Source organism: Sesamum indicum, linkage group LG3 (assembly GCF_026168435.1).
Source record: "Sesamum indicum cultivar Baizhima isolate 11 linkage group LG3, ASM2616843v1, whole genome shotgun sequence".
NCBI lineage: Eukaryota > Viridiplantae > Streptophyta > Magnoliopsida > Lamiales > Pedaliaceae > Sesamum > Sesamum indicum.
The window spans coordinates 21,201,816-21,216,448 of NC_142659.1; the positions used below are offsets into that span (position 1 = coordinate 21,201,816).

Below are 14,633 nucleotides of genomic sequence, written 5' to 3' on the forward strand. Positions count from 1 at the left end.
ACTAATAAATGAGTACAATAAATACATAAAAAAATCATGATTTTTTTTATTAATTTGGTGATAAAATTAAATTATTAACTATTTATTCTTTTAGATAAAAATAAATAATTTTTAATATATTTTTTTAAAAAATATGATAAACTATATTTTATTTTTTTTCTAAAAATTATTTAATTTTTGGTTAAGCATATATATATATATATTTGTCAATTTAATTTAAGAAATATATATGAGTTGTTAGCTATATTATATTTATTCTGTATCTACTATATATATATATATTAATCTATACGCCAATTTTTACATTATTCACCTATTAAAATATAATTTGGTGATGATTTAATGAGCAAAATACTAAAATATATTGAAAATAACGCAATTATTCAAGGCATGAAGCGCATTTTTGTCCAACCAATGGGGTAAGTGTTTACATTTGTTAGTTTAGGGAGATAAATGTTACATGACTAATAGTTCAGGGGATAAAGTGTATTTTACCCTAATTATAATTATTTGACACGTAAGCTATGTAATTTGTTATGATTGTAAAATAATCATTCATCTTTTAAAATTTTGTAATTTTAAGATAAAATTGTCCAAAATTTTCAATATTACCCGAAAAGTAAGTGATTATTTTACAGTCCTAACAAGTTACATAGGACTAAAGTATCAAATGACTATAATTATGGGACTAAAAATGCAATTAAGCATAGAACTAACGACATTGGTAAGCAACTTTGTGCCCTTTGATAGTATTTTTCTTTTTCTTACTAAATCCAGTTAAAATGTGATGCCTGAACTATTATACTTTAATAAAAAATTGGATTGCATTTTTGCTAGTAGTTATAATTTTTAGCATGCGATGTGATAGACTGATCCAATTATTGGTGTGAGTTAATATAACAATTTCAATTTCCTTCTTACCCTTCTAGTCCATAAAAAATTTTCAAAAAACAAGTAAAATAATTTTATAGTCCATAAGCGCAATAAATAAGTAAGACTTATTTAACCTGCAATAAATCAGTAATAAGTCAATCGGGGATTAATATGAATTTTATCCAATTTTTTCTATTGATATCAATAAATTAAGTGAATTTTGACTAACAAAAATACTTATTTGCTAGATGAAAACAAATATCAGAAGGGTACTAGATATAATTTTTTAAATGTATAAATATTAACTTTTTTTAAATTATACAGCATTTATCCGACCTTCGACCATCTTTTCTTTTCGTGGTTTTTTGTGCTTGATATATTTATTGGAACTTTCCGCTTAAGGAACTGAATTTTCCTTTTAAATACTATTTCATTATCTATTCTATTCAATAAATACATGTTACGCATATAAATAAAAATTGCATCATTTTATTTTATTTCAGACAAATTTTATATACGTGATGTGTATTTATTAATTAAAATAAAATTTAGAATAAAAAATGTAATCTGCAGTGTGTATGATGCATACATAAAGAGAGGCCACTTTAATTGCACTTAAGTGGTAGTATGTGTAATATCACTACTTTAAGCAAAGAAGAGGCATAAAAAGGGTGGAATTGAGCTTCATCTTTCCATATCATGCATTTCATACACACTCTTTTCAAACTTATCCTCTCCTCTTCATTATGGCGCACTGATACGGACACGACTATGTAAATATGATGTAATAAAAATATACATTAATGTATTTTTAGAATTTAAAAAATTACATAAATGTGACATAATTATTGTTATATATAATAATTTTTATTGTGCAAGTAGTTAAGTGACGCTTTTAGGTAAGGACTAAGGAGAATTGAAGAGATATTCACGATTTTAAGTTGATAGTTTCGGTACACGCTTTAAAGAACGCCACTGGAACTAGAAACGCTTTTGCTTTGTGCAAGCGGTGCATCGGAAACCACAAATGAAGCCATCCATCCTCTACAGTACTTTTCCATCCGATTGCTCCCACTTCGGACTCTTCCTTAAAAAATCGCTATTCAGGATAATTTCCGGCTTCTAGTCAGACACGGTCTCCGTTTCTTAACCACCCAAAATCTTCCGAAACCGTTATCTTTCCCTCCTCTCCCCCCCCCCCCCCCCCACACACACACAGTCACAGAGTACATAATCCGACCATGGCCATGGCCGTGCATGCGGCGGCCGGAGTATCTGCGGTGGCACAAATCCCATCTGCAACTACCTCGTATTCTGTTGAAATTTCTCATCAGCAGAGTCCATTTCTTACTCTTTCCTCCATTTCCCCTTATCTTGTCAAGCTCAGTAAAGTAACTGCTCATTGTCACAAGAAGAGGTTTATTAGTGCCAAAGCCACTAAATCTGAGTCGGGAGTAAACCCAAAGCAAGGTGTTGCTGTGTATAAGCCCAGATCATATGAAGTTCTTATATCTGATGCTGCCACTTCTCTTTTCTATGCTCTCCAAGATGGGAAAACCCGGCTTGAAATCGAGTTCCCGTGCGTATATCTAACTCTCTGTCTTTCTCTATCCGGAGTTGGTATAGTGCGTGCTTAAAGTTGTAATCTTGTCTTTCACATGGAAACTTAAGGTAGGCTTGAAGGGAAGTGGTTTGGGAGTTAGATTACGTTTAAGAGGTTTTGAAATGTGCAATGTTAATATTTGAGAGGTTTGGCATTCTTGGATGTTTGTTATTCTTTTGAATTATGATTGTGAGATTATACTTAATAACTTAATCCTGAGTATCATTTTGTTTATCTAATACTAATCTACTTTCCGTTGTGGTTAGGGCATAGAAGGTCAGCTATCAGGTTGTTGTTTATACTTCTTCAATTTTCAAACCGGAATAATGATTGTTGCTGGATTAGAGTATTCCTTAAATTTTTTTCTTACAAAATTGTGGAGAAAAACTACAAGTCGATAGCACTGATGTCCAATACAATATCCTAGGAACTTCTGAGTTTTTGTCCCTGCGCTCCTTAAGAATTTGTTGAGGTTTTACTAGTACTAAGGCATCAAAATTGGGTCTTGTATCGTATGTTCCTTTTAAAGTTTCTTGTAGGGTCTTCTTGAGTGAGTTCCAATGTGCTGTACTGATACTTTTCTATACTTTTTGGATTGATGCTCTGCCTTGTGCATTATCAGTCCGTTGCCCAGCAGCATTTCTTCTTATAAGGTATCTTCTTAGCTCCCCAGTACTATTGCTCTCAAAATAATGGCACTTCCACATATTGCCTTTCCTGGACATTGGAATTTTTACTGTGCGATGCTAGATTTTTGTATCTGGATATGAAGAGAAAACATTGCTAAGGCTAGTTTGATTTGATCTCCTTGCTATTACATTATTGGTTTGTCAATAGAACTTATTGTCATATACATGATATTCTTAAAATCGTAAAATGTGAAGGGGTCATCTGATGAGTTCAGTGATGCCAACATCCAACTTGCATTGGCTCTTGTTAGGAAGCTACAAGAGAAGCAAGAAACAAGAGCATGTATTGTAAGAAATATTTCTTTGTTTTCTTTCCTTTTCCTTTACTTGGTTGTGAAGATATTCAGATTTCCGGTTCGCGGAGAAAATCTGAGATATGTAATTATCTTTTTAGGTATTTCCTGATAAGCCAGAAAAGCGTAGGGCATCAGAGCTTTTCAAAGCAGCTTTTGACTCGGTAACTAGTTTAACTCTTTGTGGAATCCTGCTCTTTTTAGTGGTCTGTTTTCTGTTTGTGTTCCCAATTAGTATCAAATAATACTCTTGCTTTGTTTAGCTACAAGAAGGCATTGATGTGATGAATGTATTGATGTTGATGAAGGATGCTGATTAAATGCAGAATTTGATGACTGCATGAAATTCCAGTTAGAATGTAAACTACTATAAGAGTAATAATTTGGAAAACAACCATTATCCTAATTATCGTCCTAACCAACTCATTTCAGGTTCTGTTCATCTGCGTATAAGTACCATAGCTTGCATTTTCTTATTCTTTCTTTCATTCGGAATACTGGACAAATATCAAGATGGATGTTACATCACTATGCTTGTATTTCCAATAACTTGGATTCTAGTCGATATTAACTGTGAATACAAGTAGAAACGAATTTGTAGGTGATGCTAAATGAACTTTTAGTGTCCCGTATATTTAGTTTCTTGTCTTTGCATAAATCCTAGCAATAGCTTCAGCTTGCTTATGCTGCTGGATTCAAATAGGCTTTCTCATGTCTTAATATCCATGAAGTCACGTTCTACATACATTATGCATGAACTGTACCTTTTGAGGTATGAATTCTGAAAAGAGCTCTGAGATCATTACAGTAATTTCTCTATTGGACATTTTCCACAATAGGCAAACTGATAAACGTTGAACAAATCCTCTTCATTCGGTTCTTTTCCTGGAAAAACAATGGAAAAGCTTATATGTCAAGATCTTTCTGGTTTTTCATTTGATAGCACCTCTCATCAATTCATATCTCTGCTCTTCAGATTGATGGTATAACTGTTGGATCCTTGGATGATGTTCCTAGTGGGGCAGTCACAACATTCTTCAAATCCATAAGAGACACATTGGATTTTGACTTTGAAGATGAAAATGAAGGTTGGCTCCACCATTGTGCTCCCTAAAACTCTCAACAAAACAACTATACTATGGCATAGAAACTCTCAAGTTCTGATGCTGTACTACTATGATGTGTTAGTACATTCCTTTATGATGGAACTAGTATTCATACAGAAATCCTTTTTTTTGTATTTGAAAAGTGATGTGAACCACATTCTTCAGACAAAATTTTGACTGGAGGATTGTTTTCAGTTTTAAGTGTGGATGGTTATTGTTCTTTGGTTTCCTAGTCCTGGTCCCAGGAAGATTATAAGTTTGAATCTGTGTATGCAAGAGGTTGGATTCTACATAGGTAGATATGATCTGCAGATCACAAGTCCTTAATGCTTATCGAATCTGATAATGTAAATATGACTGATTTTAAAAAATTTATAATCCTTACCTGAGTAATGGAGTTTACAGTTCTGAAGGTTGTGTTTTTATCTCTCATAACAGATTAAATCCCTTTAACATGGAATTATACATACTTCATACATGCTAACCTTTCCTGTTTAATTGCTTTAATGTGTTTCTCTTCTCAGAGTTATTGCTAAGATGATTGGGCTTGACCATTTTGCATATATACTCCTACTGCAGGTCGTTGGAAATCCGACCAGCCACCATCACTTTATATCTTCATCAATTCGAGCACACGCGATTTGTCGATTATCGAGAAGTTTGTGGTATGATGTCTGCTTTTATTCTCTCACTTTCTTCCTTCAAAACCACAGTTATGACTTGTGAGATTCAATTGTTGTCTTTGATAAAGTTGATCTTAACTCTTGCTGTGTCCCTTACTTATGCATGAGTCAGTTTAAAAGTATTCAGAAGTTTTCAGCTCTTGAAGCAGATTGTTTCTTTGAAAAACTTCCATATTTTTTCCTTTTTTTGTTTGGGATGATTATTTTTTGTATGATGCAGGAAAAATTTGCTTCTTCCACCCCAACTATTCTCTTTAACTTGGAACTTGACACATTACGGTATGTGAAAGCTACCTTGAAGCAGATGAAACATTATATTCTTTTCCATTCTTCTGACAAATGTTAATGTATATGCAGTGCTGATCTGGGTCTCTTAGGATTTCCAAGCAAAGATTTACATTATCGTTTCCTTGCCCAATTCATTCCCATTTTTTACATTCGAATAAGAGAGTACTCAAAGGTATCCCTGATTTTCATAGTTCTTCTGAATTTTGGTTGCAATGCTATGAATTTTAGCTGGAATGATTAGTATTCTTAACCGTGAAAGACAGTTGCCGTGGCACCTTATGTGGTGAACTACAGTGGAGCATTATTTCGTCAATATCCAGGTGAGCAAGGGATCTGCTCGGTTTGATTGCCATGTGTGGGTTTCTCTATTTCTTATTTCTCCTTTCGTTTTAGTTTATCATCACCTGCTACTCAGTTTTATTGTGGTGGAGGAGTAAAGTAATGCATATTACCCACAACTGATACTGAATCTGAATTCGGAACATTCATGTTGAGAATAGAAGGAATCAGTAGTCATAAGCAAGTTTAAATCTATGTGTTTGCTTCATTTTTTTCATCAAGATTCCATCAAATAAACAGATCATAACAATAAACAAGTGTAAGTTGGGCAATTTGTCTGTGTTTAGGGCCTTGGCAGGTGATGTTCAAGCAAGCAGATGGTTCTTATGCTTGTGTAGCAGAGAGCACTACTCGTTTCACTCTCGGTGAAGTAAATATACTTCTGCCATCACAACCAGTTACACTTTCTGCTGAGTAATGTGCGTGCAGAAGAAACCTTACCAACTTTGGTCATTTTGATATGCTAGACTAAGGAAGAACTGCTGAGGGTCTTAGGACTGCAGGAGGAAGAAGGAAGCTCATTGGAGTTCCTTCGAAGAGGCTACAAGGTTGATCCTGCCTCTGTATTCTCATTATAGATGTGTGTTTTTCTTTGGTATAGACAAATTGGATAGTAGAACTGCTTCCGAATTTTTGTTTGAAATGCACGTGTTGGATGTGAATATTGACTAGTAAACCTGATACTGCAGAGCGCCACTTGGTGGGAAGAAGATGTAGATACAGAACTATCTTCCGCATGGCGTAGCTGAACATCGGAGCTACAAATTTGGTATTAGAAATGCAGAAATACGCAGAAACCAGAAGAAAGTAACGAAGTCGAACTCCACATGGAAAGTTACAAGAAGATCCATCAACAAGAAAGGGGGAAAACAAAATTGAATTTGTTACTAGATGTATGTTTCCGGATCCCTTTGAACCTTTGTTTCTTCATATATATTCGTGTTAGTTTCAGAGTTGCAATTCAGCAGTTTTTCTACTTGAGAAATGAGCAAGACTTGGAGTTTCAAGTATAGTGTTTTACTGCTGATTACTACTCATTGTACCTACCAAAATTTCTTGAAGGTGTATTCTTGGAAATTTCTCCGACCTTGTTATTCTTACGGTATGTATCAATCATTCAACTATCCGCATTGGCATTGCCCAATCACCTAAAATACAATATATATGAAGGGTAAATTACAATGAGCTTTCTTGAATTTTACTTCCTCACCTATATTCTTCTGATTTTAACTGTCGTCCCAAAATAAATCCAATTTGTTAGTCTCCATTATGTTTGCATATATTTTTCATGGTGAACTGATCAAAATATACTCGTGTTGTGGATCATGAATTATTATTTTACTTATTTTTAAAAAAAATTCTTTCTGAACTAAGTGGACAATCTGTTATAATCTTTCAATTTTTTTGATCCACCTTGGTCCAGTTCTTTTACATTTTTTTTTTAAAAAAAAATATAGTAAAGGCACAAAGTAGATAATTTCATACTTTCATTTAAAAATCACATAAATTTATTAAATATTAAAAGTATTGATAATTTTCAAACAATAAGAGGCATTCGTAATTATACCAAATTTCAAAAAAATTCATTGCAATTTCACCCATACTCATGTAATTATATATCATCATTCATGTGGACGAACACAATTATTTGAACATCACAATACATACAATAATATGAACATCATTATTATTATAAGTAGCTAATGAAAATAAAATAAAATAAATGAAATGGATGATAAAATGAAATTTGGGGTCCCGATGTCTTAGGAAGAGCGATTATAGGTGTTAAAGGTCAAAGCTAACACGTTCACAGATTCTTGCTAATCACCATTTAATTAATTAATTATAATTAAAATATTGATTAGTACAAAGTATATGAGTTAATTATGGAGAGGCGTGGTTGGGTTGGGTTCTCCGGCCGAAAGGAGACACGCTTTTCTTTCTCAAAGTTCATTCTCATGGTCATGGCTTAGTAGGGGACCAAATCTTCATTTGCAATCACGCTTTAATCGTTCATTATAAAAATATATCTACACACATATGTATGTGTATCTGTGTGTGTGTGTTTGCGTGCATTGATGAGTGTGTGTTATGTATGTATATATTTACTCTTTTTAGGTGAGGTGGGAATCATGCATGTATTCATAGTTTTTTTTTTTTTTTTTTCCATTGAAAATTTTCTAGAAGTAGAGCAATGTATCAAACCAAGCAAGAAACAAAATACACAATTATTATTATCGTAAATTTCAGCTGTTTTTTTAAATAAAATTTAATATAATTATAAATATTTTTTATTGTTCGATAAATTATAAATACACCCTCGAATGAAAAGTAATTATATAATCTCCATACGGTGAGGTGGATATTATTACTTTTCTCTGGCTGGATTCTTTTATAAAATAAAAGAATATCTGAGGATGGATGAAATAAATAATCCATAGAGAATATTAGTCTATTTATAAAAATATTTTCAAAAACATTCTAAAAAATATATATATAACTATAATTTATAATTCAAAAAGATATTTTAATCAGTTCATTGCAAAAATTGAATTGGAAACCTAATTGAGGCTAATGAAATGGGCTCGTTGTTAGATGGACTTTAAAAAAGGGGATATTTGTATTTTTTAAATAATAAAAAAAATATTTATAATTATGCCAAATTTCATAAGAAATGATTATAATATATCGTTGTTGTTGTTATTATCATTATTATTTTACTTTTTCCACATAGACATCACTCATGCGGGTAAATTACATTTTTGGTCCCATAAGTTGACCTATTTTTAATTTTGGTCCCACAATCAGGTCAATTAGCACATTGAGTTCTATATATATATATATATTTTTTTTTTTTTTTTTCAATTTGAGGACTATTGAAAAATTTCCGTCCAATTGACAACGACAGCTGCTCTATGTAAGAATATATAAATAATTAGAATTTGGTTAAACAAGCCCTAGAATTATCTTTAAGAGGTAGGTGGATTAGGTACACCTCGATTTGAAAGGTCAACAACAACCTGATTAGGATAAAACAATTTAGACTTGTTTAGACAGTCTTCAATTAAAATTCTGATATTTAAATAGTTCGGGTGCAAATTTATGTAGACTGATGAATAAAAAGGGGATTTTAAGCATGCATGAATCGATTGAATTATACTCGATTCAGATAAAATATAATTAAGTCTTTTTCTCTATAAATAAAAAAATAAATCAAACTAATCGATATATACTCGATTGAAATTAATTTATAAAAGTTCGTTTCAACTTAATTTGTTAAATTTAACAAACTATACTTGAAGAAAAATTTTGGTGGGCTCTCTCGAGCTTCATATATATTAATGCAAAAATAATAAAATATACTTAAAGATATCAAATTACACGAGCTCTACTTATGTTTGATAATCCAATTCACGCTCGTTTTAACTGATGATCAATAATCAAATCAAATCCAAACGCAAATTTTGATGCTCGGTATTAATTTAAACAAGTTTGAACCACTAGAAGAAATATGTTCTTTTTTCATTAGGATTAAGTACCATGGTTAAATCTAAAATATTATGACGAATCTTAACTAACCGCGGCTACTTAATAACTATTAGTTAGCTATTGTTTCTGTAAGCGCGATAAAATATTTGCTACAACTAAAAATTGCAGAACATATTTGGACACAGGTAAAACCATGACAAATGTTGATTGTCCATGGTCAAAACTTAAATTTCCGCACCAATTTTGTCTAATCATGGTGGATAGTATTGATTTACTATGATTTTTAAGCCATGATGATTTATCATAAGAAATAATTCATTTTTTTTGTAGTGAACAATGATGTGGTTGACTCAAATCATTTACAACCCTATCTTTCTCTTGTTATACAGTACTCTTTTTTCATCGGAGTTCACTCATTTGCCTCTAAAAATATATGTCCAGCTCACTTGTCCTTTTAAAATTGGGGCTATTTTTTCTACATGCTCTTTTTTGCCAATATTTTTGTCCTTTAATTTTCAGGGTAACATTTTAGTTATGCGCCTTCTTCGATTTTGCGATTTTAGTTCTTTTTTCTTTTCTTTTTTTTTTTCCCGCCGAATTCACCCTTCTTGCCGGATAAGATGAACTCCAACTGAAAAAAAGACTCACATCACAAAAATTAAAAAATGTAGAATCAAAATGGGGGTAATTTCATTTCTCGTACTCAAAGTATACCCTTTTTCAGTTTTAGTACTCCAGATTTTCAAGTCATCAGACTTGATACCCAAATTCATATAATCTATATAATTGAGAGGTTAGGTTTGATGAAAAAGAAACATGAGGAATCAAATTTGAATAATGCTATAGTTGAGGGAGCAAAAGTAATATTTACCCTGATGTGCTAAGTTAAATCTTTTTTAGATAACGTTGAATTGCATTAATCATAAAAACAGTGTACGATCAAGCTCTAACGAGCAAATTTCAAACCCACACAATCCTCCATAATCTATATATTTTACAATGATCTTTGCAACGAATCCATCTATAGGTTTAAATAAAATGTCTCGTAATTTAAGTTTTTTAGTATTTCATTCTTTAACTTTCTGGAGTAGTATTTTAGTCTTGCATATTTTTTATGACTCAATTATTTTTTCGTCGTAGTTCACTATTCTCACCGAAAAAAGGTATATGCATTTCACATGACCTTTTAAAATTGGGGCTATTATTTCTATTAGTTCTTTTTACCATTATTTTTGTCCAATGGCTTTTTAGGGTAACATTTTGATCTTGAACCTTTTTTATTTTTGCGATTTCAATTCTTTTTTTGCTTGGATTCACTCCTTGCCGGAGAAGATGAACTCCAGCCAAAAAATGACTCACATCGCAAAAATTAGAAAAACATAGGACCAAAATACTATTATAAAAAGTTAAATAATAAAAACACCAAATACCTTAATTACGAAACTAAAAATACATTTAACCATATATATATATGTGTGTGTGTGTGTGTGTGTGTGATCATGTTTATACCTCAAACAAGGGCTTGTCCGAATCGTGAAAGGTGGGACTGATGAATTTCCGAAGAGAGATCGATCTAAGAGATTATAATGATATGTGAAAAGCACAGGCCACAGGACAGGATAGGACATATGCCATTCTCTCCACAAGAGATGGGGTATAGATAGTTGTTATTCAAGAAAAAATCATCATAAATACAGGACGACGTGGGATTCGATCATTCTTGTCGTATTGAGGGACAAGATCCTAGTTTAAGGATATGTTGATAAGAATAATACAAGTGGATATTTTTTGCATCAACATGTTACATCTGAAATCAACTCCTTAATTAATTCCCACTCAAATCATGCACCCTATTAAACACATTGTCCTTGATCATATATATGGTTCGTAGGACCACACACATTGTGGGTCATAATTCCATTGAATTATATCATAGACATCATGTTTTTTCCAAGATTCGTTATGAAAGATGTTTCAAAACATTTGATCCTAGGTAATTACAATCATTTATATATATAGTGTGAATTATTGATACGGGAGTTCTCCTTGGCGTTCGTTTGTTTTTTCTTAATTTTAATGGAAATTGTTAGTCTGTGATTAATATGATTGTGAAATCGTTTAAAAATAGTGCGTCTTATCCATCCATCTAATTAATTTAGTTGGTCGATTGTTTGAGACGATAAAAGGAATAAAAAAACAAGTATGATTATCAAGAAAATGTTACTTTTGTTTCCCATGTTGTCTTGGCTAGCAATTGTTGGAGCTGCCATGTAATATCCTAGCCAGTGTAAGGTCAATAACCATGATCATGAAGATATATATATATATATATATATATAACTAATTATATCAAAGAGGCTACATTTAGAAATGACTTACCTTAGATTTTTACAATATTAATTCAACGGGATCTAGTATAAATCTTTAGGGGAAAAAAACAAAAATTTGAAATTCTATGGACGTCATGTCACAAGTCGCGTGGATCGACGAATATGACCGGAGAAGATTTATGCCAGTCATAGTGATTTTGATTGACTTGCCCAAGTTTCTTTATGCACCATATATCCTCATCCCATGAGAATTTCTTCCAATGTGGAATCGCCTCTCTTACGGGGTCTGTTTGCCCGACTTCAGCCACCACGACCCTGCAGTCGGGGTCGTTTCTAGCCGTGTTATGTACGAATTTACATAGATTTTTCATTAGTCGAGGACCATCTTTACCTTCCATGTAGAGTCCATACATGAAATAGAATCCAAAATTCTTGAAAACATTAGGGATTGATGGGATTTTCAACCAAGGCACCATGGCATCGAGAACCCTAGTCCCTAGGCAGGCGGCATGGGTTAGGGAAGAGACTCCCTTCACCTGTAACCTAAAAACCTCCTTCGTGTCCCATATACTTAGTATGGCAAAAGACGGTGGAAACTCTCCGGCTTTAGGGTTCCATTTTGAGACGGATTTCTTTGGTAACGCCACGAAAGTGCCCAAATTCAGCTTGTTACTTAGCAAACGGTCGATATCCTTAGGGAAGAACTCTGAGCTAGAAAATACACGTCTATAGACTAATTCAACTTGCTGGGGAGGAACTTGAACAATCATGATGTCAGACGCCAACGGCTTAGAGTGAAGATGAACGGGTTGCACCAAGACCGTTGGATTTCGGAATTTCACATAGTGACATTTCTGTGTGAACAAATTTAGCGACGGTTTATTGCTGCATTCCGTCGCCATGTATGCGTACTCCGCACCATTCTGTTTGCACCAACCCTCTAATTCTCGAACAAGTTTGGTAGCAATACCAAGCCTCCTGCATGCAAAAATATAGATTAATTAATTATAAATAATAATAATTATTAATTAATTATGCGATAGTGATGGTACGAAATTAATTTATTTAATACATGTATCGTTGATTTAGGCGAACTACAAGGTGTAGAAAATTATTTATAAAATTTAGAGGATAATGCTAGTTTATTAGTAGATCGTAATAATATGATAATCCATATTCGGGCGGTCCATCGTCGATCATAATATTTTAAAGAAAATAGTATAAGACTTTATTAGTTGGGAATTAAGTATATATGCTAATCATATCATCAGCTAATCTAAAATACTGTACGGAATATGTTCTGATAAACAGAATTTTCTGTAGTAATATGTTACTTAATTTTTATTAACTAATGTATTTGTTCTCACCTACATATCTAAATAACCAAAAGAAGAGTACATTGATTCTTGGGGGACAGGTTGCATCATGTTATAAGTACACTGTCTTGTGAATGCATATGTTAATGAAAAGTACTTGGATATTTTCTCAGCTCACATCCCCCACCCCAGAAACCCCAACCCCACAACTCCCCCCCCCCCCCCCCACAAATATATATATATAGCTATTTCTTTATAAAATGTGAATAATTAAGGATACATGCATGCAATGCAATGCATGGCATTATTACTTTGATATGATGGAGAAATGCAATTTTAATCGTATAACTTAAGAGCGATGGCGTATTTGATTCTGTACGAATTGATTTTTCACAATTTAGTCCTATAATTTTAAATTTTTAGCAATTTTAGTCCTTTTATGGTTAATTTGATCGAAAAAATATATGTGATTGGATCGAATTGCAAAAATCAATTCATGCATGATTAAAATATCCCTCCCTAAGTTAGGGGGCTAGAACTGTAATTTTTCCTTATTATAATTAGGGTAATTATTATAATTTAATTAGTTGTTGGTATTTTAGATAATACATAAATTAGAAAAAGAAAAAGCATGGTAAGAAAGAAATGAAGAGGTTGACAGACCTGTGTGTGGATGAAACCCTTAGTCCAAGAATGTAAGCAAACTTCACATAGACCGGAAGCTGAGTGCTCGAACTTCTCTTTCCACTTGTCACAGTCTTTATGCAGCCCCTTATAACTCCCACGATTTCTCTTACATCTCCGTACTCTGCAACCTGTTCATCACACACACCATTGCATTATATACATATGTTAGAATTCTGACATAAGTATTTAACATATATACGCCACGTGTTTTACACTTATATACAACATTCATGTCCTACCCACTAAAATATAGTAAAAAGAAAACCATCTGAATAGACTCTTTTATAACATCACATGATCATAATATTGCTGCGCTGTATATATAATTTTTAATTTAATTAATAATTACCAGCATTATATGTGACACGAAGTTTCTAACACGGGCAATAGGGTCTCCCATGAGGTCGGTGACGAGGGACGGCTTCCCAGGCTGCCCCACCTCGCACCGCCGCTCTAGCTCCTCCACGGCCGCCTTGTCGCTCGCTTCGTCGTACTGACGCACCACCACCGGGGGCTTCTCCTCCTCCGCGGCCGGGGGATTGGGGAAGTAAGTCTCGGCGGCTATTTTCTTGAAGGACATGTTTGGAAGAGTGGAGAAAGATTCTCAACTGCTAGAGGAATTTTCTTTAGCTAGTGATCTCTAATGTTCTTAAACTTTCCATATCCATACAATCATTATATATAGCCAGTGGATTTTCTGACGTGGCATCTCTTTTGTTGCCAAACCATGTCATGGGGCCTAAACGTGTATGGTCCATGCCTATAACTATTCATATTCCACACACATGATCATGGCAATATGATGTATCTCAACTATTTTATAATCATATATGTGTATATATTTTAATTAAATATGCATGTAATGATATGTCACGAAATATATATATATTTTAGTGGAGTTACACATTAATAAATTGTATATTGTTTTGGACATTAT

General features: G+C 33.0%; 2 protein-coding genes across 2 annotated transcripts; one reads left to right on the forward strand and one right to left on the reverse strand.

Annotated features, from left to right (window-relative positions):
* Positions 1-1,866: 1,866 nt before the first annotated feature.
* Positions 1,867-7,059, forward strand: LPA3 (Low PSII Accumulation 3). The gene is made up of 12 exons (XM_011075021.3): positions 1,867-2,452; positions 3,099-3,129; positions 3,361-3,453; positions 3,560-3,622; positions 4,435-4,546; positions 5,144-5,229; positions 5,468-5,526; positions 5,605-5,707; positions 5,795-5,855; positions 6,162-6,244; positions 6,342-6,422; positions 6,564-7,059. The coding sequence occupies exons 1-12, from the start codon at positions 2,115-2,117 to the stop codon at positions 6,621-6,623; spliced, it is 1,170 nt and encodes a 389-aa protein (XP_011073323.1). The 5' UTR covers positions 1,867-2,114; the 3' UTR covers positions 6,624-7,059.
* Positions 7,060-11,669: 4,610 nt separating this feature from the next.
* LOC105158517 (putative N-acetyltransferase HLS1) lies at positions 11,670-14,341 on the reverse strand. Its single transcript, XM_011075300.3, has 3 exons — positions 14,046-14,341; positions 13,673-13,824; positions 11,670-12,671 (listed from the first exon to the last, which is right to left on the reverse strand). Exons 1-3 carry the CDS (start codon positions 14,274-14,276, stop codon positions 11,831-11,833), a joined length of 1,224 nt encoding a protein of 407 aa, XP_011073602.2. The 5' UTR covers positions 14,277-14,341; the 3' UTR covers positions 11,670-11,830.
* Positions 14,342-14,633: the final 292 nt, after the last annotated feature.

Excerpts from the sequence above, each read along its gene's own strand:
- LPA3 (XM_011075021.3), top strand. The coding sequence starts at position 2,115 with ATGGCCATGGCCGTGCATGCGGCGGCCGGAGTATCTGCGGTGGCACAA. Across the intron at positions 2,453-3,098 it reads CGGCTTGAAATCGAGTTCCC|TCCGTTGCCCAGCAGCATTT; the intron begins GTGCGTATATCT and ends GTGCATTATCAG. Across the intron at positions 5,527-5,604 it reads TTGGAACTTGACACATTACG|TGCTGATCTGGGTCTCTTAG; the intron begins GTATGTGAAAGC and ends ATGTATATGCAG.
- LOC105158517 (XM_011075300.3), bottom strand. The coding sequence starts at position 14,276 with ATGTCCTTCAAGAAAATAGCCGCCGAGACTTACTTCCCCAATCCCCCG. Across the intron at positions 13,825-14,045 it reads TCGTGTCACATATAATGCTG|GTTGCAGAGTACGGAGATGT; the intron begins GTAATTATTAAT and ends TGTGATGAACAG. Across the intron at positions 12,672-13,672 it reads AGGGTTTCATCCACACACAG|GAGGCTTGGTATTGCTACCA; the intron begins GTCTGTCAACCT and ends TTTTGCATGCAG.